The following is a 26,567-nucleotide window of genomic DNA, read 5'->3' as shown; positions in this document are numbered from 1 at the left end:
AATAAAACAAAATGACTGGTGTTTAATTCAAAAGGGTAACATTAGCACATTTCTTTCATTCCTTTGCAATATTTTCTACTAATAGAAACACAACAATTATGGGTAGACTCAAAATTCCTTTTCTTAAAGAAAACATGCACAAAGTTTTTACTATACAGAAATCAAAATAATTCAAATTTTATACATCTCTCCATTATAACATTCTCTAGACTTTATGGGTGGAAATAACATTCATATCCATCCCTTATGCTAGACATCACCTCCTTGAGATAGTGAATATATTTTTATTAATCACATTCTAAAGCATGGAGTGGATGTCAGGCAAGTATAAGGAACATGCTTTAAGACACAATGGGAAAAATGAACTATTGAGAACATCATCAAAATAAAAAGTTTCTGCACAGTGAAGGAAACAACAAAACTTCAAGGTAGCCTACAGAATGGGAGAATATATTTGCAAATGACATACCAGATAAAGGGTTAGTATCCAAAATCTATAAAAAACTTATCAAACTCAATACCCAAAAGACAAATAACCCAGTTAAGAAATGGGCAGAAGACACAAATAGGCATTTTTCCAAAGAGGATATCCAGATGGCTAACAAGATACATGAAAAGATGCTCAACATCACTCATCATCAGGGAAATACAAATCAAATCCATGACAAGATTCCACTTGTCGGAATGGCTAAAATTAACAACACAGGAAACAATAGGTATTGGTGAGGATGCAGAGAAAGGGGAACCTTCCTGCACTGTTGTGAGAAAGCAAACTGGTGCAGCCACTGTGGAGAACAGTATGGAGGTTCCTCAAAAAGTTAAAAGTAGAACTACCCTATGACCCAGCAATTGCACTGCTAAGTATCTACCCAAATCATACAAAAATACAGACGAAGAGATACATGCATCTCAATGTTTACAGCAGCACTATCAACAACAGCCAAGCTATGGAGAGAGCCCAAATGTCCACTGAGTGATGAATGGGTAAAAAAGATGTGGTACACGCACGCGCGCGCGCACACACACACACACACACACACACACACACACACTGGAATATTACTCAGCCATCTAAAAGAATGAACTCTTGTCATTTGCAATGACATGGATAGAGCTAGAATGTATTATGCTAAGCAAAATAAGTCAGTCAGAGTAAGAAATACCACATGATTTCACTCATATGTGGAATTTAAGAAACAAAACAGATGAACATATGGGAAGGGGAGAAAAAGAGAGAGGGGAAAAAACCATGAGAGACTCTTAAAGATAGAGAACAAATTGAGGGTTGATAGAGGGAGGTGGGTGGGGATGGGCCAGATGGGTGATAGGTATTAAGCAGGGCACTTGTGATGAGCACTGGGTGTTGTATGTAAGTGATGAATCACTGAATTCTACTCCTGAAACCGATATTGCACTGTATGTGAACTAACTCGAATTTAAATAAAAAAGACATAATGGGAAATTCAACTTACTAAAATACGAAGATTCAGCATTAATTTTGTTCTTAAGATGGAGAACATAAAAAAAAATCACTGTTCCTTAAAAATTTGAAGGAGGCACAAATTAAAGCTTTTTAAAGTAAATCCTTGACTACTAGCTGGCTCATCCAGGATTTTTTTCCATTTCCCTAAAGGTAGAGGAAATACTGAGATTTATGAACTTGCCAAAAGAACTATATAAACTTAATTCTTTATAGAATCATTCAGAGGTTTTTTTGGCTTTTTTGTTTTTGTTTTTTTTTTTTTTTTAGAAAACCACTATATTTGTTTTTAAATATTACTCTGTTCAAACATATTTGGAAATATATAGAAAATAAAATCCTTCGAAATACTTTCTATTTGTTTTCTAAAGCCTAGAACTACGGTCAGATGGAAATGTCAAAACACCGCTGAACTAAAGGAAGAAGCCCATTTTATGTCAGTACAGAGCCTAGAGGAAGCCACAGAGAGTAAGGAGGGAACATCACAAATCTTGGGTACCTGCTCCAAGTCTTTCTTCCTTCCTTTCTTTCTTTCAGCCACAGAAGAGAGAAGAAAGAGAATGAGACGGTGGGGGTGGAAGGAAGCAGGGGTGTTGAGGGGCAGGGGTCATTGAGGTGTCACTATGGTGATGAGAGGGAAACAGAAGGGCAGCATAACACACTGGTGCTACATCCTGGCACCTACCAAAGAGTAATAAAGTCACCTGTGGGCACTTTGGGGCACCAAACCTGACAAACACAGATGCCCAGAATTTGCTCACACAAATCCTGGGGAGGCAAAGAGCATTATTTTCTTGCGGATGAATATAAAGACGTGTATATAGAATATATATAAATATATAGAATATGCAGTGATCAAGAGAGTCATAGCTATATATTATATATGCAATTCTTTGTCCTTAGGTGAATTCATTTAAATATTGGTCTAAATGTTCTATCATTTTCTCACAAATCGTACCCTGTAAAGAGTTTATGTTAATGAGTGTGCTCTTCTTCTATGATACGTATGTCCACATAGAGTTTGTGTTTTTCTCTTTCTCGTGTCTAAATCCTTTATCTCTACAACATTCACAAACTGAGCACAGAACTAAATAAAAAATGAGAAGCTGAGTGAGCTATAGACATAGTATATCTACTTCATAATTTTTAATTAAAAAGAAAACTAAAACAGTTCAATCGATTTAACTATTTCCTTCTTTTTACACTTGGAGAAGTATAAGTTCCCACATGTTGTTGGGCACATAGTAGATACTCAACAAATACTTATAGAACAAAAGAACTGGGAAAAACGAGCTGTCCAGGAATGTATCGCTCAAAGCACCACCACTCGCATTGATGATGGTCCATCGCTCAGAAGGAAATAGTTTCAAAGCCCCATCTCACAGATCCAAGCCATGATTTTCCACCCCGGCTGCACATAACACGGCATCTGTTTCTTTTTAATCAGATGCCCAGGTCCCTCCTGAATCAGACATGCTGATCCAGCAGCTCCGGGACAGAGCCTGGCAATCTGCACTTTTCAGTTGTTCACGAGGCAATTCTGTTTTGCAGCCAGGGCTGAGAACTACTTAGAAGGAAACGAATCTCCTAGGTCTGTTAACATATAAGTTTAGATCTGTTACCTTTAATTCTTCAGTCACCCTAACTCAGACAACCTTCTTTCTCTTTTCAATATATAAAATATGTCCAAGGAGGAGGTAACTAAGCAAATAGCACGGGATGGAATTACAGGAATTAAGAAATGAACAAATAAAAAACTTATTCTACAATCAGAAATTTGAGTGGAGGAAGGTGCCTTCTACCAAACTACCCAGTGGCTCGGACCTGAGTTTGCATCTTGATTCTGCTACATTTGCAGTGTGACACTTGGACAAATTGCTTAACTTCTCCGAACTTCAATTTCTTTATTTGTAAAATGGAAACATGGCTAATGCCACATAAGGTCGTTTTGTAAATTAAATGAGCTTATGTATAAAAAATGCTGAGCAGAGACTGATACTTGATAACAGATCAATAAATGGCAAGTGTAATGACATAATGTTGGTGACAATGATAATGATTCCTGAATACAGTGATCAAGGAATTCTGAAAAACCTAGGTAGTGGAAAAGAAAAACACCTGCTTTAAATCTTCTTTCACACTTATCAGGTTGAAACTGTCATTAATGATGTTTTTGTGTATCTCTTGTGTTTCTGGCACTCTGCAAGGCCAAACAAAGACAGACAATCAGAAAAAAAAGAGGTATCTCCAAGGAGTATGTACTTTTCTGTGGGAAACAAGTATATAAGTAAAAAAATAATAACAGGGGCGCCTGGGTGGCTCAGTCGGTTAAGCGGCCGACTTCGGCTCAGGTCATGATCTCGCGGTCCGTGAGTTTGAGCCCTGCGTCGGGCTCTGTGCTGACAGCTCGGAGCCTGGAGCCTGTTTCAGATTCTGTGTCTCCCTCTCTGACCCTCCCCCATTCATGCTCTGTCTCTGTCTCTGTCTCAAAAATAAATAAACGTTAAAAAAATTTTTTAAAAATTAAAAATATTTAATAACAAAGTAATACCATAATGAGTGTGAATATGGCTACATCGTTCTCTAAGCTATAGTGCCAAATCAAATTTTTGTTAAGACATCTAGGTACTAAAAGCCAACATGATTTACAATAATATTGTTCTTTGGCAACTTGCCCAACCCAGGAAGATAGTCCAAGCATTCCCATTATTGTGAAGTAAAAATATCAGGAAAAAAAAAGAAAGACATAATTACCTAGAAAACTCATTGACAGAACTACAAAGATCAGAAGACTTCCCCTCTCCTTGTACATGATTACCAAAAGGAAGGATTACTTTGCTGCCACACTTTTGGGTGCGAACACAGTCAAGTTCTCATACACAGGCAGAATGAAGGTCCTTCACAACTGAGTGAGCAGAAAAAACTCAATCAGCTAACCAACACCAGCACACCAACACAGCAAAATGACCTGTGGGTTATTCTAGATTTCAAAACAATCTCAGCTTCTCACTTTGCATAGGCAACTCAGAGCCATGTCTCACTCTGGGTTAATGGAATATGTCTCATCTTATCTGTAAACTCAGCAATGGAAGCAATTAGCACGTTTCCTTGCTGACTTCAAAACATGCCTCAGACACTTATTTAAAAGTATACATAAAATCGCTGAAGTGAATTTAGTAATCAGAGAAGCGGATCTGTCATTCATGGTGTCTTACTTCTGATAGGCTCATTTGTATAGATTCAGTCTACTGAGTACCTATGTGAATACTGAAAAAAAATTGAAGAAAACCATGTATCCCTACCATTTGCGTCAACTCTTAAAAAATGACATCCTGAAAAATATGTTAGAAGCAGGAATCACTCATTTTCTCCCTGTTATTACCCCTCTAGTCACTGAAAAATAAGATACATAGGAATGAATAGGAGCAAAAAATATGAGCTGTATCCTCCAAGGGACCTAATTTAACCTAGAAAACTCTAAGCCAGTGAGGAAGTTTCTCAGGAAGTCAAAAAACAAGTGTTCCTAAAACTTATGTTTATTTATATGATGAGCTGTTCCAGAAAAGAAATTATTCATGTGTCTCACAAAAATATATATAATTTATTAAAATAAATAAATAAATGAAATTAGAACAAGAATAAGAAAGAGACTATGTAGCTAAGAATACTATTTTTTATTTAAAATGTATGTCACAAGAATTTGTACAAAAAGGTAAAGGAAGGCTGAACATCTAACTTTGAGTATCCTTAAGCCTGTGCAAGGAGGAAACATGATCTTTCATAATATTCCCCAAATCTCTTCCCCATCTAACTTTCTGATATTGGAAAATGTTGTAAATTCTTTAAGCCCAAGACACTATTACATTATACAAGATACAGTACTTTGGGAGCAATTAACATTTAAATGAAGTCATACTAAATTATAAATAGTTGTGTGTGTGCATGTGCATGTGTGTTGGGGACAGAGCTAGGGGAACCGATAAGGAAGGGAAACAAAGAAATAGGAAGGTAAGAGTACAGCACGTGAACATTACTTAAGAGAAGATGCCTTTTCTTCAATATCCGTATCTGTAAAATGAGAATGATGGCATTTCTTTCAATATATCACAAAAGACTGATAGAATAAAATATAACATAAAGTGATAGTGATACAAGGAAAGAATTAAGATATAAGGTTGGAACGCACGGATATGAATCTTCTCCATGGATTGAAAGCAGAAATACATCTAATTCCTACTCAAACTTTAGTATTTGTAAAATAAATGACTTAATACGTGTGACTTTATAATAAAGTATTTATGAATGCTTTCCATCAATATAATATATAACACAAAATTGATGTTGAAATTCTTTGATGAGAAAACAAAAGATATTTATAAACAATCTTTTAGTAATAAGGAGAATATTTACTGATTCCTGATAGGATCCTAAGACTCACTTTAGCTGAAGTTATCCATTTATTGAAGGACAATTATATGCTAAGTATCCTTGTTATATAAGAGGATGATAAAATGTACCCATATCATTTCCCATTTCTGTTGAGGTCGTAAAACATTAGGTGTTAATGTCTCCACATTCTAGAAGAAAACTACACACAGAATTTTTAAATGACGCTAACAAAAACCAGTTTTGCACACTCTTAACCCCTCATCAACACTGAGGTTATAAAACAGTGGGGTTGGGAGACCAGGAAGGGGTTTCAAGAGATGAGGGGCTTGGCTTTCACCTCAAGCCCAGGAAATGGACCTTCAATAGCATTGTCAACGAATGTCCTCTAGAAATTTGGGGAAAACAATTTAAAAAGTGAGAGATGGTAACTGGCCAGCTGAGCTGCTTGAACAGTGAAAGGAGATTACCGTATTGAACGTGACCTGCAAAGAACATGAAGGTGTTTCCTATGGATTCCATGGATTCAGTTCAGGCCCACAAGACAGCCATCATGGGGTCGTCAAAGATCCTGTACAAGAAGTACCCTTGTAGGGCTGAAATGATCCCCTTAGAAGAAGCAGGTGATAAATCCCTTGGGATGTGCAATGTGCTGCGTGTGTGTGTGTGTGTGTGTGTGTGTGTGTAAGAGAGAGAGAGGGAGGGTGGGAGGGAGAGGGAGAGAGAGAGAAACAGACACAGAGACAGAGAGAGAGAAAAAGAGAGAAGAGGGCTTAAGAACTCAGGGAAGTGCCCAAGAAGAGAACCAGCTTCAGTACAAACCCCAAAACACATGTCATATTCCAAAGATTTAACAACAGATGGCACGCCCACCAAACAACCAAAACAAGGCAGTGACCAATCAACATGGCTTCTACCAATTTGGCTAGAGCAGTACATATCAAATGAACACCAGGTTTGCTCCAAAATGCCAATGGCAGCTTTCAATATTTGTCAGCTAAGAACTTTTCTGTCCCACATCTCTCCCATCTCCTCCAGGTTCAACCCTGGAAGAGCCCAAGTCAGCCTAATGAATGGGGAAGGAGAATCTCGTAAGTGGGGAGCTTTCGGACTGTAGGCTCCCAGGCCAACCTGGACCCATGCTGGGAGAGGAAAGAGCTGTCCTTTCAAAGAAGATGACAATTGTGACACTGGATCTTTATTAACTAAAACTAGAGTAACTAAAAGATCTTTTCATTTCCTAATATTAACCAAAAGTGTCACAGAACTTGACCTCAATTTCATCCACATAGAAGGAAACAACTGGTCCCGTTAAGATGGGTTTAAACAGGCAGTAAGGTGGTAGTGTATCATCATACAGTGATAGCTACAATTATATAACGTTTCAGTGCCAGCTGTGATGTTTCCAAATTTGTTTTTAACCACAGAGCTTATTCTTCACTGCAAAGCTGATGCAAAATACAATGTATAAAATAGGTGATGTCAGAGTTGCTCTAGTTGGGGGAGGGATAGTGAGGGGACCAAGGAAGGACACTACATGCCAGGTCCCGAAGGAAGATGAAGCATAGGTTAAAAGCCAGCCCTGAGAGTCCCTTCATCAGATAAGTCCCCATCATCCCCCAAAAGTTTCCTCAAACCCCTTAGTAATTCCACCTCTCCCACCCCATTCCCACCCCTAAGCAATGACTGATCGGCTAGAAACACTTTTAAATTCAGATTAATGTGACACCGTTCTATAGAAAAGTCTGAATCAGTTTTAATATTATCAAATGTCTGGGCTTGGGGCATGGCTCTCAGGTGATCTCCAATGCCAGTGGGTCATGACCCCTCAAGTAACAAGAATCATTTTTGGTACTTATTCTAGCAAAGGAGGTAAATTCTTGGATAATCCAGGATAACAGTCCCGGATAATAATGGTGTGTTCTTAAACAGCACAAAAATGGTTTGCGTCTCAACGTGAAGTCAACCATGACTGTTAAGATCTTAATCATCTAAATGTAACGCTTTACAATTTAGCTCCAAGTTTTTGCCTTTTTATTAAATATAGACTACTATGGTCAAAACTATTATCTATAAATTCCCGCTTCACTATTTATAAAGTGTGTGACTTTTAACAATTTATTCAACTTTTCTGGGCTTCAATTTCTCTACCTATAAAGTAGGAATAAAAACATCTAACTTGCTGTGTTGCACAGATTAAATAAACTAATGTAGGTGAAAATACCAAACACAGCATTGGGTGCATGGTTGCTCATTAGATGTCGATTCTCTTCTCACTGTTACAAATTAAAATCAGAGTAAAGCTGAAGGAAGAACATGGGTTTTGGAATTAAAGGACAAGTGTAAGAGCCCAGCCCTCCCATATACTAGGAGTCTCTCTAGGTTCTCTCTAAGATCCTCTGTCTCCTTGTCTCTAAAGTGAGGACAATACAAATATCTAGGACAATCACAGGTCAATAAAAACTCAAGTCACTTCCATTTCAAGGTTTCTGTCCAATTAAAGGGATACCAAAAAAGGGTTATATAAATCACTAAATATTTATTTTAATATTTATATTAACAACAAAAATTGTGGGATAATTTTTTTCCTGAACTCCGTCAATCTACTTTAGAAGATAATATAAAAAGTAAATTACAGGGCACAGGGGTGGGCAGTGGCTGGCTGATTCAGTTGGTAGAGCATGTGACCCTAGATCTTGGGGTCATGAGTTCAAGCCCCACATAGGGAGTAGAGACTACTTACAAAAAAAGGAAAAAAATATCTTAAGAAGTAAATTACATAAAAAGTCTGATTTAAGGAAATTTAAGGTAGTTTGGGGTAGGGCAAAAAGTCCTATTTCAAAGAGCCATGAAAAATCCCAATATGAGGTGAATATAACATAGGATGATGCTGGGACTCCTTTGAGAGTGAAGACAGGTACTAAAGAATACAAATATATAATTTTAAAAGTATTTGTTTTTTTTTTATTTTTTTAACATTTATTTATTGTTGTGAGACACAGTGCGAGTCGGGGAAGGACAGAGAGAGAGGGAGACAGAACCTGAAGCCGGCTCCAGGCTCATAGCTGTCAGCACAGAGTCCTAAGCGGGGCTCAAACCCAGGAACTGTGAGATCATGACCTGAGCCGAAGTTGGACACTTAACCAACTGAGTCACCCAGTCACCTCAAAAGTACTTGTTTTTTAGATTTGGTTTATTTATGTTAATGAATATCTAAAATTTATTTTTTCCAAAGCTATTTTGAAACATAAATTACTTCTGTAAAACAATACTTGTATTTTTATATTACCAGAAAATAAAATAATAATCTAAGCACAATCATCTTTTCATTATATTTTCACAAACTTATATCATGCACTTAGCCATATCTGTCTCTTTCACCAAGTTGCTGGTATTTTTAAAAGAAAATGTCTTTTTCCATCTAGATAGCATTATTACTTTTAACTTTTTTCATAAAATTGCCTGAAATTTTCCTCAATGGTTCATTTTATGGTTAATAAATTTGAAATTGCGACATCTTCAAATAACTCTTCACTATAGACCATAAAAAATTTTAATTGAAAAAATACTCCGTAATTGCTGAAATACCTTCTAGGCACATACAAATTTTGCTAAATAGATGATATTCTCAATTCTGTTTTTCCCAAAATTTTGCCTCATGAAGAATATTTCAATTCTTTTATATTTAAAAGTGTAAATATTTCAGGCTGAAAACTTCATAGGTTCTCATTTTGCCTAATTCAAAGTAGCTACCTTCAAAAAAAATTCTGTAATACAAAAATTTGTTATGTGTCTTTATGGGGCACCTGGCTGGCTCAGTTGTCAGGCTGGCTCCTGATCTCAGGGTTGAGTTCAAGTTCCACGCTGGGTGTGCAGCCTGCTTAAAAAATAAAAAATAAAAGGTGTCTTTATGATTCTTTTTAGTATTTTGCCAAATATTCGTGCTGCAAAATCGTAGTTCTTTTCAATTCCATTCAGTTTCAGTCTGAACCTAAATATACCCAATTAAAAATAAAACCTGCATCAAAAGAGTCTTTCAAGTTGAAATATTCCAAAGGACAATTAGAAAGTTTCAAATATTAATCTAGTACATAGTTTGAGCTCTTATTGTTTAAGTTTTTTTCCTTTGCTTTGCTTAGAGCTGCTTTTAAATTTTGCTTACCACAAAAATGAAGTTTTTGGTACTCTATTAAACATTTCAAATATCTTCAAATGCTCCAAATAAAATGAAAAGAAAACACAAAAGACTCATTTAGAAAATGCTGATAACTTTTGGGGGCACTTAGATTATTTACAAATCATTAATTCAAAGAGTCAGATATTTTAAAATTCTGACTGACAGGAGGCAGTAAGAGAGAAACCATTCTGTGTGCCATGCCAAGTATTTCTCTGCGTTTCACATTATATATCATGAAGTGTAACCACTGAAACGAATTCTTCATATATAAAAATATTTGGTAATTTTGACCACTACAGCTTCTTAGTGATTGATAGAATATCATTGTTTCCTGACACAGAAATGAATTATATGCACACCACAGCCAAGTCCAAGCACATGGTGGCTTCAAACATTTTTTAAATTCAATAAACACTATTTGTACTGTGACACTGCTTTACCAAAATTTACATTTGTCTTGTCACCGCAAAGGAAGTAACTATATCTTTAATGATCCATTTAATTGAATTTACTTACAGTGACATTTATAATAATGTATGACTTACCTTCTATAGAATAAACTTTGTAAAGCTTTGCTTATATCCATGAATTAGATGCAAAAACTCAAGCGTTACTAAAATTAACTGGTTTCCCATCAAAAACCCTGATGGTATTTACACTTGCTAAGTTCTTCTTCTATTGGAACAATACATTAAATGCTGTTGTTTCATTTTTCTATATGTATAAGAAAACAAAATCAAAACTGAATGCAATTTTCAACAGTAAAATAGAACAAACTACTGATACATGAAAAAACTAAATTAATTGCAAAAGCTTTATGCTAAATAAGCCACACCAAAAAAAAGTAACATATCATATAATTTCATTAGTGTTACAATCTAAAAAAAGCCAAAACCATAAGGAAAGAGAACCGATTAACTGTTGCTAAGAAATATAAGTAGGGGGAGGGTATTTGAACCTTGGGAGTAAAAATACTATTCTAAATCTCGATTACAGTAATAGTTACATGACTGTATACATTTTGCAAAATTCATTGAACTATGCATTTAAAGGGAGTGATTTTACTGTATGAAAATTATACCATTATAAACCCTACCAAAAAAAAAAAAGATAAAGAAGAATGAGTGAAGTTCACTTAGAAGAGCAGTCCTTCAATCTAAGTGAAAAATCACGCTTCACAGGGCAGTATATCCAAGATACTTTCTCAGAATGAATCATTATTTGCAAACATAATCTTCTTAAATCAGTTACTAATTTTTAAATAACACGTTGATGCTTATTCAACAGACTTATGGCTTCCGAGTTAACGTGGTTATAGTGACACTGCCCCAACGTGGGCACCATGACAAATGCAAATGTCAACATTTTCTCCCAGCTACACACTCACATCAGCTTTCTTAAGAAATGGGAATTCAGTACTTCATTAAACACATTTTTCATTTTTGTGAGGTCACTGATGGCAAAACAGTTTCACTGCAAACATTTTTTAAACTACCAAAAATAGATACATTCTACCTCAAGTTCATGTATCCCTAAGCTATAATTTCCCATATTTCCTATGGACTCCACCAACTTGTGTCCTGGTAACTTCATGCATCTCACAGGACTTGGTGCTACTCGTCGGTACATAATGCACATGTCGTGCTAGGAAAGGATAGATAGATAGATAGATAGATAGATAGATAGATAACAGATAGATGGATAGATAGATCTGTAGGTACACACAGTATTATTAAGTATTTTGTATCTGGAAAGGGTTGAGATAAAGGATATTTTTGGCATCTTTCAGATTTAAATACACATTAAAGTAACACTTACATTCACTACACAGGCATCCTAGACATTATTAGACAAGACTACAGTCAAAACCTGTAAGAACTAACTGAAGATCTACCAACCCATTTTGGCTTATTTTAATGCAAGTGTTAATAGTGATACTTTATTGAGGCACCTGGGTGGCTCAGTCGGTTAAGGGTCCGACTACGGCTCAGGTCATGATCTCACAGTTTGTGAGTTCAAGTCCCACATGGGGCTCTGTGTTGACAGCTCAGAGCCTGGAGCCTACTTCAGATTCTGTGTCTCCCTCTCTCTGTGCCCCTCCCTCACTCGTGCTCTGTCTCTCTCAAAAATAAACAAATATTTTAAAAATAGTGATACTTTATTAAAATATGGAAAAGTTGGTACAAATGCTAAACTACATGGAATTACATTAATAAGCACAAATACGGATATGTGGATCCCCCACCAAAATTCAGTAATGCACACATACGAAAAGAGAAAATAAATGTCAGTGTTTACACATGCACATACACGTGTGTGCCTGTGTGCATTTCCAGTGAAAGATTCTAAATAAAACATTAACAAGTAAAATCCAGCAATATGGCCCAGTAACTTCTACTGAAAGAATGCGAGGATAGTTTAATTGAATCTATCACATTAATTGATTCATTAAGAAACAGAATTGTTTGGATAGATGCTAAAAAGACAATTTATAAAAATTGTTTAATAAAACAGGAATATGTAACAAAATCTCTTATTAAAGTGGAAATATATAATAAAATATCTATCTCTCAAACTAAAAGCCAGAAAAATACTTATCAGAAAAACACTAAAATAATTTCCATTAAAGTCAGGAAGGATTTTCTCTACTATCACCACACCATTTTTAATAGCATTTATAATGCTTATAGTACTAGCCAAAACAATTAAATAGAAAAAAATTAAAGGGACAAAAAGTAAGAATTATAAAAATTAGAAGTAAACAAGAAAAATGTGTTTTATTTGAAGACAATATTATGTCTTAGCTGAAAACTCCAAGAAACCAACTGAAAAATTATTACATTGTAATTTTTTTATTTTTTTTAATTTTTAAAATGTTTTTTATTTATTATTGAGAGACAGAGACACAGAGTGTGGGCAGGGAGAGGGGGAGACACAGAATCTGAAGCAGGCTCCAGGCTCTAAGCTGTCAGCACAGAGCCCGATGTGGGGTTGAGACTCACAAACCACGAGATCATGACCTGAACTGAAGTCGGATGCTTAACCGACTGAGCCACCCAAGCGCCCCCAACTGGAAAAATTATTACAAAAGATAGTAGAAACTCAGCAAGCTGGCTGGTTAAAAAATAATAGCACATAAGAGTCAATAGGCTTCAAGTAAACATGACTGAATTAGAAAAACAAAACAATGGAACAAAAAGATGAATAGGAAAAAAACATAGAAAAGATGAATTAATTGAGTAATGTTGTTAGGAAAATGGATAGTCATGTAGAAAGAATAAGTTTTGATTCCTACAGCACATTCAATAGATCAAACTACAGAACTTATTAATGGAGGAGAATAAATTTGAATATACAAAATGAAACCATGGAGAGCACTTAGGATATTTTTTTTAAGTTTATTTATTTATTTTGAGAGAGAAAGCGAGCATGAGTGGGGTAGGGACAGACAGAGAGAGAGAGAGAGAATCCCAAGCAGGCTCTGCACTCTTAGTACAGAGGCCCACGTGGGGTTTGAACTCAGGAACCATGAGATCACGACCTCAGCTTAAGTCAAGAGTCAAACACATAAGCGACTGAGCCACCCAGGTGACCTTTTAGGGTATATTTTAAAAATAAGTTTACCATAGAAAATACCTCTCTTAGTATGACACAAAAAACAGAAATCAGTAAAAGAAAACTGATTAATTCATCTGTATAAAAATCAAAAGACCAGCCAAAAATATACACAAAAACTTATACAATTCACATCAGGAATGTAATATTAATTTTGTAACTATGTAAAAAGCTCATAGATGTCAAAAGGAGAATCCCAACAACCTAATTAAAAGGGGGCAATAAATACGGGTAAATAATGCCCAGAAAAGGAAACTCAAATAGACCTTAAATATATTAAAAAATGTTCAACTTCATTCATAGAAAACAAATGTGCATTTAAAATTAAAATAGGGACCCACATTTTAGCTTAAATTCAAAAGTAATTCAAGTGACGGAATAAAAAAATGAATATATTGACATGCTATGCAAATATTAACTATTATTACTATCTTTCAAATAATTTTATAACTTTTGGGTTGTTTGAATGAAAAACACTACACATGGGGCGCCTGGGCAACTCAGTCGGTTAAGCGTCCGATTTCAGCTGAGGTCATGATCTCACAGTCCATGAGTTCCAGCCCCACGTCGGGCTCTGTGCTGACAGCTCGGAGCCTGGAGCCTGCTTTGGATTCTGTGTTTCCCTGTCTCTCTGTCCCTCCCCCCCATCACGCTCTGTCTCTCTCTCTCTCTCTCAAAAATAAATAAACATTAAAAAAAATATTTTTTAACTACGCTACACACTATGGACCACAGATGGACCAGAGCCCTCAGTGATTATTAGTTCTATATTCTAAAACGTGGACGCATACATTGTTTGGGAGAAGGTAGCAGGCTCATTTTCAGATGACTGAAATGTAACCTAATCAAAGATGTACCAAATTAATACAGTACAAAAGCTGCAGTCCCAAGACATCCATTCTTTTCCACCATTTATAGAATCATAGTAGAAACATTTATTTAGGTGTGAAGGTCCAAAGTATGCCTGCTTTTATCTTATTCTTTTATTCTCTCGATTGAAGAAATAACCGGAACACCACACTTAAAGACAAGTCTACTTCTTGTCAAACTGGGTGTTTGATATTTTGATAACATGTAAACTTCTTGTGTGGATCCTTTTTTCTAGAAAATCAAACAAAACATGGAAAGACTGATAACTGCTCTGGTCTCAGTTCCCTTTAGTTCAATAACTAGAATGAGAAATTGGGTGATTTGGACTGACAAGTCCAAGTACAATAAGGAAGCCTGTCCAAAAGACTTAATAGAACAAAAGAAAACATTAAGAAAAAAGAAAAGGAAAGAAAGAAAGAAAGAAAGAAAGAAAGAAAGAAAGAAAGAAAGAAAGAAAAAGAGATTTAGATTATTTCTGAGATTTGGAGAGCCAGGTACCTTTATTTCTTCCTGTAAATTCAATACGGAGAAAAGGTAAAGGTAAATGATCTCTCTTAAAAGATGTCAACAATCCCTGACAGTGGAGAATATATTTCTCCCAATAAAAGCAGACTCAAAGTAGGTAGAAGAATTTCTTCTGTAAGACAAGGTAAAAACACAGAATGCTGTCACTACAATAGCTAGGAGATTTAGAATATCTGCTATAGAGAGATTAGCCTGACAATAAAAGAATTACAAATTCTAAAATCAGCAAATTCTAAGCACCAAATCTCAAAGAAAATGGATTTCTTTATTTTTTTAAAAAAGATGGACAGTAGATTTTCTTTGATGAGCAAAACTGCTTTGCACAATGAATGCATTTAGTAGTTCCAGATATGAGTCTTAAATTCCAATTTAAAAACATTCTTTAAGCGACAAGTACTTAAAGCATAATACAGTATATCAAAAGAAAAAAACGGCATATATACTAGAAGGGGCTAAAAACTTTAAAGCAGAGATCCCTTTCTGCAAAAGTTAGACACTAGAAATGATCCCACAGATTGCCCTAGTTTGTTTATACTTGCTATAAAAAAACACATTTTAGAGGCAGTGTGATATAGTAGAAAAATCACAGGCTATAGTAGAAAAATCACAGGCTAGTGTGATAAAGTAGAAAAGTGCTGAGCTTGAATTTTGTCATCTGTAACAAAAAGGGGGGCTGCCTTCCCCCTTGCTGGGCTGTTGAGTTGTGGCAGGAACAAATAAAGCACCAGCATCGTATACAGGGTGCATGTAGACATGCCCAAAATGCAGTCACTATTATCATTAAAGTTTAATAAAGGAAATCAGTACTTGAACCATGTGAAAATGAAGAGCTAGAAGCCAGTCTAGAGTTACGTTTGAAAACTAGTTAAACAAGAGAATACGGAATAAAAGGAAAACCAGTTAGCACCGAAGGAAAAAGAGAGACAATGAATACACAACCCCACCCTTCAACGAGTTTGAAATTCTTTTACCCAAAGAATCGCTTACTGAGCCATGACTTTGTTCCAAGCGTAAGTCTGAGCAATGAGGATAGAAAAGAATAAAGACAATCAGGGCTTGAAGGAATTGAGGGTTGAAATAGGAAAGCACATAAGCAGAGCACATGTGAGGAGTGGGCAAGAGAATACGGAAGCAGAGAGTAAATGCCACCTAACTCAATTTGGAGCCTCACAGAAAGTCTTTAGATACAAGGCAACCCTCAGGATGGGTCTTGAAGAAAATAAAGGATCTTGCTCTTCAAGTGACAAGCAGAGGCCCAGAGATATGAATGAGCACCAGATTCAGGGTGAGTATGTCTATAGCCTGGGAGGCAGTGGTTGGAAAAAGAATCTGCAGAATCACCTTGGGATCATAGGACACTAAAGACCTCGGACATTCTCCAGGAGGTAGCAGGGAGCTGATGGGTGGCTTTAAGTAGGAGGGTCAAATGATTAAATCACCTGGCTTTTATCGGAAATCACTCTAGAGACAATGTAGACTGAAGGGTAGGGAGTGAGCAGGATAAGGGCCTGTGGCCACAGAAATCCAGTTAGAGTAAGATTACAACCACATAGATAAGAAACAGAAGATCCGAACTAAAGAAGAAGCAATGAAAAGGAGGTGAAGAGCCAGATTAGGGCATTTCTAAAGTAAAATCTCAAAGACTTGATAACCAATTAGATGTGTGGGCAGTCCAGGGCGACTCAGATTTCTAGCTCCAAGAAATGGGTGGGAGGTGATGCCAATAATGGAACCAGAAAACAGAAGAAGGCAAATAGATTTCAGAGACTAGGAAAGATTATTAGTTCATCTGGGGACATGTGAATTTTGAAGGGTTTAAGGGAGATAGACAGTTGCATTAACAGCTAAGAAAGAAAACCAAAACATATCTTCCAGGGAATTTATAAGCCAAGAACTATATTTGACTGTTTAAATTACTGAGAAGCTCTTCAATTGCTCCACTTGCTAAATATGAACTGTGCCGTAGGTAAAGTTGAAGTCTCATCTTTTTTTTGTTTGTAGGCTCTGCTAAACCAAAATGCATTTAAAACTTCGTATTTAGACTATATCAGCAAATATACACTGCCAGGGTGAACCCAACTATCTCTGCAGCAATTGCAATTCTGTGCCTTTTACTGTTGGCACTTCTCGCATCGACTTGACTAGGACTGAACGCTAGCACACCCTCAATTCTTTTTATTCTCCACAGGCATAATTCTAGAGTATGACACAGCCCTGGAGGAGAAGAGTACTCAGCTATGTGGCCAGAAATCAATCTCTCCCTTTCCTAAGGGGTGAGAGTTAGCTCCCTGGGCAAGATAGATACATGCAAAAGAAGAAAAAGGGAAGAACACATCAATTCCACTGCATTCTCTGGGACCCCTGTTGAAGTGTAAAGGCATTTTTTAGAAGAGATAGTAAGAAGAAACACCTTAGGTTTCAACATGGACGTCAGCCTGTGGAATATGGAAAGGTTGAGAATTTTTACATCAGGCACAGATGGCACTATACTCCTACCAAGATATTAACCTATCACCTCTGATGACTTACTGTGACAAAGCACTCTGACTTTAAAGCCATTCCACGCCTAGCCTAATTGACTTTCCCTTCTCCTCCTGCCTTTACCTTTCGCCCTTCGCATCCTTAAAGATCCCCGTTAGCCTCAATGACAATGCTACACAAATTGGCAGAGCAAACAGAATATTGTCTTTGTCCTTATCATATACGTGCCAATCATTCCCACCCAGAAGTCATAATCATTATATAAAACGTTCAAATCATTCACCCACAGAAATTCTTCTTCTCTCATCCAGTGGTACACAGCCCATTCGTTGCCTATACCTCTTGAATACTCTTACAGATTTCCAACCTTTACTACAGTAATTTTTGCATACTTTTATCATCCTCTTTGAGAGAAAGACAAGCCCGATTTATTCCAAAGATCCTAGTATAATGGTTTTGTATATAGTCAGTGATGATTAAATATTAAATATTGTTGAAGAAATGATTGAATGATTGATTATTGATGAATAAAGTAAAGATTTCATCAGAGAGACTACCACTCTAAAAGTGCGTTGGGTCTAGCACATCCCAGACACTGGTAACTCAGGACTTCAATGCTTTTTTTCATGCCAGAAGAGGGTTCATGCCTTGGCCTTTGGTCTATAGGTGATACCAAAAGCCAGAGCCTAAAAAAAATTACATTGTGAGCGTAACCTCCATTTTTAACATATTAGTTATCAATTTTCCTCTATATAATGATGTCAAAACAAAATTATCTAATATTTTTAAGGACTGTATAATAAAGCTTTTCTTATTATTTGTATATTTCATTCATTAAAAGAAATGTACGTGTGATAAAGACATAAATCCAATTCCTTGTTTTTAATGTTTCTTTTGAAAAAGAACAAGAGCACAAGTGTGGGAGGAGAATGGACAGAAAGAGACAGAGATTCCCAAGCAGGCTTGGTACTCTCAGCACAGAGCCACACAGGGGGCGCAACAGCACAAACCGTGAGATCATGACCGGAGTCAAAATCAAGAGATAGACACTTAACCAAATGAGCCACCCAGGTGCCCCAAGACATAAATCCACTTCTTATAAATCAAACAATTTGATCACTGCATGGAAGTTATGAGAACTCCTGTGATAAGCCCTCTATAGAGTAAAGAATTCATCTACAAAGTCAAGGAATGAGAATAAATAATTCCCTCCTCCCTCTTCTCACTTCTCTCCTCTCTCTCCCCCTCCGTCTCTCTTTCTAATTTTTAGTAAACCTAGAATGAAGTTTAAATAAAGAACACTATTTAGTTGACCACAGCCAACCTCAATGCAAGAGTGCATAGTGGGGAGTGTCTTAAATCTAAAACATGGTTAGAAGCATGAGAAATGGATGGAAATCATCCCATTTCAAAGCAGTTCACAAGGTTTGCCCAGAAACAGGCCTGGTTAAGAAGTTAGTAAGATGGAAGCAGCCCAGTCTAGAGTGTGACAGACAACCTGTCCTGGAGATCGTTCTTTGCAGATATTATATTCTTGGATTGGTTTTCCATCCAGTGAAGGCTAAGATATCCATAGACACAGACTAACAGACCCCATTCCTTATCTGTAAAGAGGGAGCACCCTGTTGAGAGACTGGCGTTAATATTCTGAAAATAATCTAACATCTTCCACGTTACTTGTAGATGATGAGGAGTCTGAGAGTCTGATGGGACAGCTGACTAAATGTGACTAGCTCAACTAGGCTAGGTTTACCCCTATGCCCTTGGCAAGATGTGAAGCAAAACCCTCCGTCCGGTAAGTTGGGCCTTATATTCACTAAGATTTCAGATGTAAACTCAGCAGGGTTTCATGCATACAGAATTACAGAGCGTGCTTAGTAAATCTACGTTTTAGAAGAACAAATGTGAGAACACTGGGATTTGCATGAATAGCAACTGTAGTACACAGAGTTCCAAGACGGCTCCCAAGATTCTCAACTCCTTGTATATACACTTTGATCCCTTTCTCTTGAGTGTGGACAGAACAGATGACTTTAGAGATGTGATTAAGATCCATAATCAGTTGACTATGAGTTGATCAAATGGGAGATTCTCCTGGGCAGCCTGACTTGGATGAACTCTTAAAGGAGAGACCCTCCTGCTGCTCTTGAAAAAGTAAACTGTTTGGTTGTGAGAGGGCCTATAAGAGAGGACACGTGGCAACAAACTGAGGGCAGCTGCTAGTTGCTGAGAAAAGTCCCCACCTGACAGCAAGAAAATGGAGGACTCAATCATAAAATTGCAAGGAATTAAATTCTGCTAACAACCACTCGACCTTGGAAGAGGGCCTTGAGCCTCAGCAAAGACCATAGCCCCAGCTGACAACCTGTTTGCAACCTTGTGAGACCCTGAGCAGAGGACCTAGTTAATCCTAGATGTCTGGCCTACAGAAGATATGACATAATAAGCCACTAAGCTTGTGGTAATTTACTACGCAGAAAAAGAAAACTAACAAGGAACTGGCTCCCTAAACAAAGAATAATAAAAGAGACTACTAGTAGCATATAAAAAATTTTTTTAAAGAGTCTTTATAAACTATTTGGGAGAGATATCTCTAGAATGTTAGCTATTTCCTTGAATGTTTTCATGTAATAGCCTTTTATACACAGACCCATACATAATGGAGCTCATTCTTTTTTACTGGCTAAGTGCCTTTGCTGATATTCTCCAAGCTACAAGCCTGCAAAGACTTAGGAAGATCCCCACTACTGTCCCACCTCGTTCTTCCCTCCTCCTATAGCACTGGGTTCATTACCCTTCTCTCTATGCTTCTGATGTGAAGAAATCTATGTATTTGATGAAAGCATGAAAAGAAAGATGGAAAAAAGAAGAAAAGAAAGATGAAAAGAAAAAGCATTGCAATTGCCTCTCTAAAGGAAGCATTTCAATTTTAAAAAATCTCCTTGGACCATTTTAAACAGTCTATACAGGAGTATATAAAATATATGTAAATATGAATGAGTTTCTAAACCACTGTTATTCAGAATACTTTGGAATCTCCTTGATAAAGTCCACTGAGCTACGAACTTCCTTTAAACCTTAAATCTTATCTCACTAACCCCAAAGGAGAAGTATTCTGGCCAAATTTTAACGTGACTGGAAAATGTATGCTAATATACAGCTATGAAAATGTAGACTAGGGACGCCTGGGTGGCTCAGTGGGTTAAGCATCCGACCGGCTCAGGTCATGATCTCGCGGTCCGTGAGTTCGAGCCCCACGTCAGGCTCTGTGCTGACAGCTCGGAGCCTGCAGCCTGCTTCAGATTCTGTGTCTCCCTCTCTCTCTGACCCTCCCCCGTTCATGCTCTGTCTCTCTCTGTCTCAAAAATAAATAAACATTAAAAAAAATTTTTTAAATAAAAAAAAGAAAATGTAGACTAATTATATTTGAAAATGGACACTTCCTTCTGAAAGTTTTATATGAAGGAAAGAAAAGAGTTCTTCTCGAATGGTACCAAATATTTGTACTAAAACTATTTTTAAAATATGTACTTACCTGTTTTCTACTACACTTTCCCTTTGTCCAGATTTATATTCATGTGCTTAGCACAAAAGTCTACTCAGAAAAGATTTTTTTAAATATATTAGACATAATAAATGTGGGAAAAGTAAACTAGATACAGATCATAATGTTTTAACATTCATTGTGTGTGTGTGTGTGTGTGTGTGTGTCTGTCTGTCTGATTTAGAGTGTTCCCAATGAGAAGTGTGGTTACATGTAATGAGTCAAAAAAATTCATTGGCATTACTTTTTTGTCCTAATAGGGTATAGATATTAAAATGTGCAAGGTTCTGTTTTTCTAACTCTCATTGCACTTCAATTAAACAGAAGCCAGAAGAACATATGTCAAAAGTAAATGTATTATAGAGTAGTTTTATATAACAAGATTTATATTTTCCAATAGTTTTTAAAAATTGCATATTGGAAAAAATAATTTCCAATTAAGGGTTCATGATTGTCTTTCAATCCTGAGAAAGAATTCACTTCTTAAATACTAAAAGTAAGAAATGACCTATTATATAAAACAATAATGTGTCACCAGGTGATAAAATATATTGTTAACTTCTTTTATGTTGCCCTGTGATACTATTTCGACTGATAAATTAGTAAGATTATGTTATAAGCTTTTATTGTTGTAAACTTATTTTTTTTCTGGGAGAAGTTTTGAATGATGTTTTGTTTTATTATTTTCCATTACAATATTAATTCAGTAGGGCTAATGATAACACTGTATGGTGGTTAAGTTAGCAAGGTGGTTTGCCAGGATTATTGTTTGTTCTCTTATTTTTTCATCAGGATTACCCAATATAAAATGAAATAAGAAACTAACATGACTGTAAAGTATACCTAACAAATAAAGCAGACAATGTGCCAGTAAAAAACACATTACATTTCAAGTATAATAACATTATTCACTTTCTGTAGAGATTTTATTTGGGCAGGTGGTAATTTTGCTAATTTACAAATGGTTTCATCTTGCAAAAAGTTTTAACTTGCACAAGAAAATATATACTATAAAAAATCAAGAGAAATAAGGATGATCATAGGAAGAGTTACAGGGATAGTACTTACACTTAAAATTTTGTCAACACAGAAACATAACAGAATATGATAAAATACTTAGCCAAGGAAATGGTATGTCCATGATTGTAGATACAGCAAAATTTGAGGCTAAAAATTTATTTAAAGTATTTTTTTTAAGTTTCAGATTATTTAAACCATCCTGCAATTCAAAAGAGAAGTAAATGAAAAAATACAATCCTCTTTCCTGGAGTGGGGTTTGTTGGGACGGGTATTCATTAGATGTTGTAAAAAAAAAAAAAAAAAAAAGTCTTGCCAAAGTAAACCATTATGTTACTCATCATTTTAAAATTTGTTTCACTGATTTTCAGACTGATTGCATGCATAGTGGTTCCCTCCAGGAATCCCCCAGACCCTGTGGAGCACAGACCAAGCATGTTCTCCAACAATTTTTGGGTTTTTTTGTGATTTTTATTCTAAATGCTAGTATATAGTGATGGTCTTCTTAAATAAGAACTTAAAATTTCTAATCTTCCATTTTATTAACGTTAATGTTTAGTTTTAAAAACAAAGGCTATTCACTAGCCCTCTGCTTACCAAATGTTACAGTGAGAGAAAGAGGCAAAGGTATCTCATTCTGATGATCGAAAACCCCTCTCATTAGTAAATCATACCTAAATATATTGCTGCAGTAATTCCCAGGGCTGTGCTGGGATGATTCACTACACACTGCACTTCATTCAACTTTAAATGACAATGAGATAAGCAAATACCATTGATCAATTACCTCATTTTCAAAAGATGCTTTTGGGATCCTTGTTGAGTCTTTGGGGTTTAAATTTGCAACTTCAAGAAGAAACATTCACATGAAACTAATCAGTTCCTAAGGAAATAATTAGTAGTACCCTCAATCACATATGGTTGAAGTCAGCAGTGGTGATTTTGGGTGGTGGAGGTAATGGCAGTGGCAGGGACTAGAAGTTTTATTACAATATTTTCTCTTATTATCTAAAGAAGGCACATACATAATTGCACTGCACTTCACCAATATGACACAAGTCGAATATAAAAGGGGAGAGAATGGTTAAAGCTAAAGTTAAAAACACTGGAAGAATATCCACACCTTCTACCATGAGTAGGGTGGATATCAAAAATTAAAATTAAACAAAATCAAGTAAATGCTTCATTTCCTTCCTATGAAAACTTTCCAACTATTCCTAAAGCACAAAGTCCAGGACTTTATCCCTACATAATAGAAACGTGTATATTTCACAGTATATGTGCATGTGTATATTTCACAGTGTGCGTGCATATGTGTGTGTGTGTGTGTGTGTGTGTGTACACACACTACTGGTGTGGAAATAGAATTAGATGTGCTCTCTCATGTCAGCTCCAAGAAATATACCATCACAGTAAAAAACAATAGTACTTGAACCACAGAAAAGCCTTTAGAATAAATGACTTTCTGGGAGTTTTGTGAAAGAGGCAGAAAAAGGAAAGACGGCACATAGAAGCAACAGAAGCTAGGAAGAAGGTGGGGATACTCATAGTGAAACCAACTGAGAGACAGAACTTGTCAGGGGTAAAAGTACAGACTCCTAAGCCTGTTGGGAAGACCAACGGGCTCATGAGGAGAGCTTGAGAAGCCCGGGAAGGAACGGGGACCTGACCGTGGTCCTGAAAGAGAACAACTTGCAGGTGATTCCCAACAATCTACAAGCATTCACACAACACCATATCCTTATTTTCAACTGTAGCTTAAACAAGCTAAACGTCCAATAATACTCTCCCTCAAAGAAAAAAATGTCTACACTTTCTCATATGATCAGATGTGCCTTTATAATGTCCAGCTCTTCCCTGCCCAATAGTCTCTCCTAAAGGGTTAGGATAATTTCAGGAATGAGAGGTGCGCTATTCTAGCATAAAACCAGGAATCAAGATTCTGACAAACTCACAACGCTTCAAATTCTACAGACAGCTTACACCTGGCAATCCTGAATCTGGTTTGAATTTCTTGAACTCTGATGGGAAATCATGCCTATCCGAAAGACCTGAAGGAATGATGCTCATGGGAGCATAACATTACAAACTCACCCCATAATCTAGACAGACTTGAAACTCTAAAAAGATAAGGTGGCAATTCAGTAACATGGGCATTCCCACTTTCACCTCATGAAATTCATTAAAAAGAAAAACAATTCCATAAAGAGGTACCAAAATACAGGTCCCACAGTGAACATGGGCATCGATCTTCAGGCTCTTTTCTAGCCCTCACAAACCCAGCAAGTCAAGGGGGCCAACTACACCAATCCAAAGTGTTAATACTACACCTAACCATGGGTGGAAGGAAATGTCTCCGCACAAAAGACACCTCTGCAAAAACGGAAGGAATTTCACTCCGCTGGTGCAAAAAAAAAAGAAGGTGGGAGAGAAAGTAATCTATACGTGGAAAATCATTCTCAGAAAATACCATACAACTCGTCGAAGTGCAAGACTTACGTGTTCCGTCAAAACGGGTGGCGATGGTGTCGAGGAAGGTGTTCTGGGGCGCCAGTAATCCTTTCATAACCGGCATTTTTCCAGCGTGGTGTGAAATTCTCCATCAAAGTTTGTCCAGACGGATGGTTCAATAGGAAAGTGCCAAGAAGGGAGAAGGGGAGCGTGCTGACGGCAGCGGAGGGGGACTTGGCGCGGTGCTGGGGCTGATCAGGAGGTGGAGGATGGAAGGAGAGAGGGTGCGCGTTCCAGCCGCCGCTGCTCCGGCAGGAGCCTCTCCGCGAGCGCTCGGCGAGCCCGCCCCGCACCTCCAGGCTCAGCCCGGCGCAGGCTCCCTCTCCCGCCCCCTCCACCTCCGCCAGCTGCCGGAACCCCCCACCGTCCCTCCGCGGGCAGCAGTGCCCGCCGAGCGCCGCCTCGCCTCCCACCCCGCCCGCTCGGGAAGAGCCCGCCTTGGCCCGGGGCGCCGCGCCCTGACCTCAGGCGCTGGGGTCGCGGAGGACGGCGCTCGCCGCAGGGCGAGGCCGGGTGGCGCCGAGCCTCCCCGTTTCCAAGGGGCGCGGGGAAACGCGCGCGAGCACGACTCCCACCCCCCAGGAGCCAGTGAACAAAGACCCCTTTGTTCCCGCTCCGTCCCTCTCCCGGGGAGACCGGAGTCCCGTGGGTGTGGTACCGAAGAAGGGGAGGAGACAGGTTGGGGCAGGTACCCGGCCACGGCCTGGAGCTTGGGAGGGGGCAGTTCCCCCAGTGGTGTCCCAGGGCGCTGAGGCAGCCTGGCGCCCCAGGGGGAGGTGGCCCCTTCCGGCACACCTGAGTGCCCGCGATGGGAGCAGGGCAGCTTGGAGTTACTTGCGCGGCCCCCTCCCCAGTCACCCGGGTCTTTCCGCCTGAAAACTAGTCCAAAGCTCCCGGGTTTTTCCAACTCTCCTTGCCGGGCTCAAAAAGGGGGTGTTTCGGCCCCTTTCCCCAAATTGCCATTGGTCTCCCCAATCCATTCTTAACTAAAAGAAAATAATGAAAGGGCTTTTTTTTTTTTAATGGACAATGATGGTTTCTCACTCCCTGGTGAAATGTACATAAAACATTACTAGAAAAGTTTTGTTTTTATTGATTTGCAAAATACAATGTAAGTAAACCCTGTAAGGTTGTCTTGTAAAAAAACAACTTCAACACCAATCAGCCCAGCCTGCCCCCTCTCCACCACCCCACCGCCCCCACCCGCCCCTCAACAACCCCACATCCCCACCCAAAGGCTACGCTTCCGCCGATATTGGAACCTCCGGGTAGAAAGCCCGGCCGCGAGTCCCCGGAACGGCAGGTGTCATGGAAAACGAAAGCGGTCTCTCCCTGCCCTTCTCCCCTTTGCTCATGCGGGGACTCCCGGTCTGCTAACCTTCTGCCAAGGAAAACCTGGGGCGCAGCCCCGCCGGGCGTGGAGGAGGACACCCGAGCTGGCATTCTACAGAAAACCCTGGAAGTAAGGAGACGTGACGGAAAAAGTTGAGAGCCCAGGGATAAAGCAACACAAAACAAAAACGTAAGCCCAGGTGCTGGCGCACCCGGAAAGAAAGGAGGGGGGGGGAAGCGAACAGGTGTGTGAGCTTCGGCGAGGGGCAGCTCGCCTCCCCGCCGCCTGGGAACTCGCCTCCCACTAGAGTTGGTAGCGAGGCGGGGGGCGGGGGGCCCTTGTTTGCTCCAGGCTCCTGGGGCGAAGAGGGGACCCTGAGGGTTTCGTCACGGCGGCCCAGGGTTCCGGGAGGGCGGGGGTGTATTGAGGGAGGGAAGCATCCCCCTCTCCCCGCCCCCGGTCCCTCTTTCTCCGTGATGCACTTCCTGCGGCCGAGGATTCCCTTTGTGTTGAAATTCGAGAAGATCCGGCCGCCGCGTGCAGCTGGCGGGGCGGGGGGTGCGGGTGCGGGGGCCGGGGAGGGGATTCCTGAGTGGGCGGCGCGGGGCGGCAAATCCAGAGGTCAGGC

General features: G+C 38.5%; 1 protein-coding gene across 1 annotated transcript in view; it reads right to left on the bottom strand.

Moving 5' to 3' along the window:
• The window catches only part of KCNH8 (potassium voltage-gated channel subfamily H member 8), a 352,744-nt gene extending 327,757 nt beyond the window's left edge, over window positions 1-24,987 (bottom strand). Inside the window, exon 1 of the mRNA XM_053221505.1 lies at window positions 24,595-24,987. Coding sequence (XP_053077480.1) covers window positions 24,595-24,670 — 76 coding nt within the window. The 5' untranslated portion in view covers window positions 24,671-24,987. The remainder of the gene's footprint in view (window positions 1-24,594) is intronic.
• Window positions 24,988-26,567: the final 1,580 nt, after the last annotated feature.

Source organism: Acinonyx jubatus, chromosome C2 (genome assembly GCF_027475565.1).
Source record: "Acinonyx jubatus isolate Ajub_Pintada_27869175 chromosome C2, VMU_Ajub_asm_v1.0, whole genome shotgun sequence".
NCBI lineage: Eukaryota > Metazoa > Chordata > Mammalia > Carnivora > Felidae > Acinonyx > Acinonyx jubatus.
This window is presented reverse-complemented; position numbering and strand designations above follow the sequence as displayed.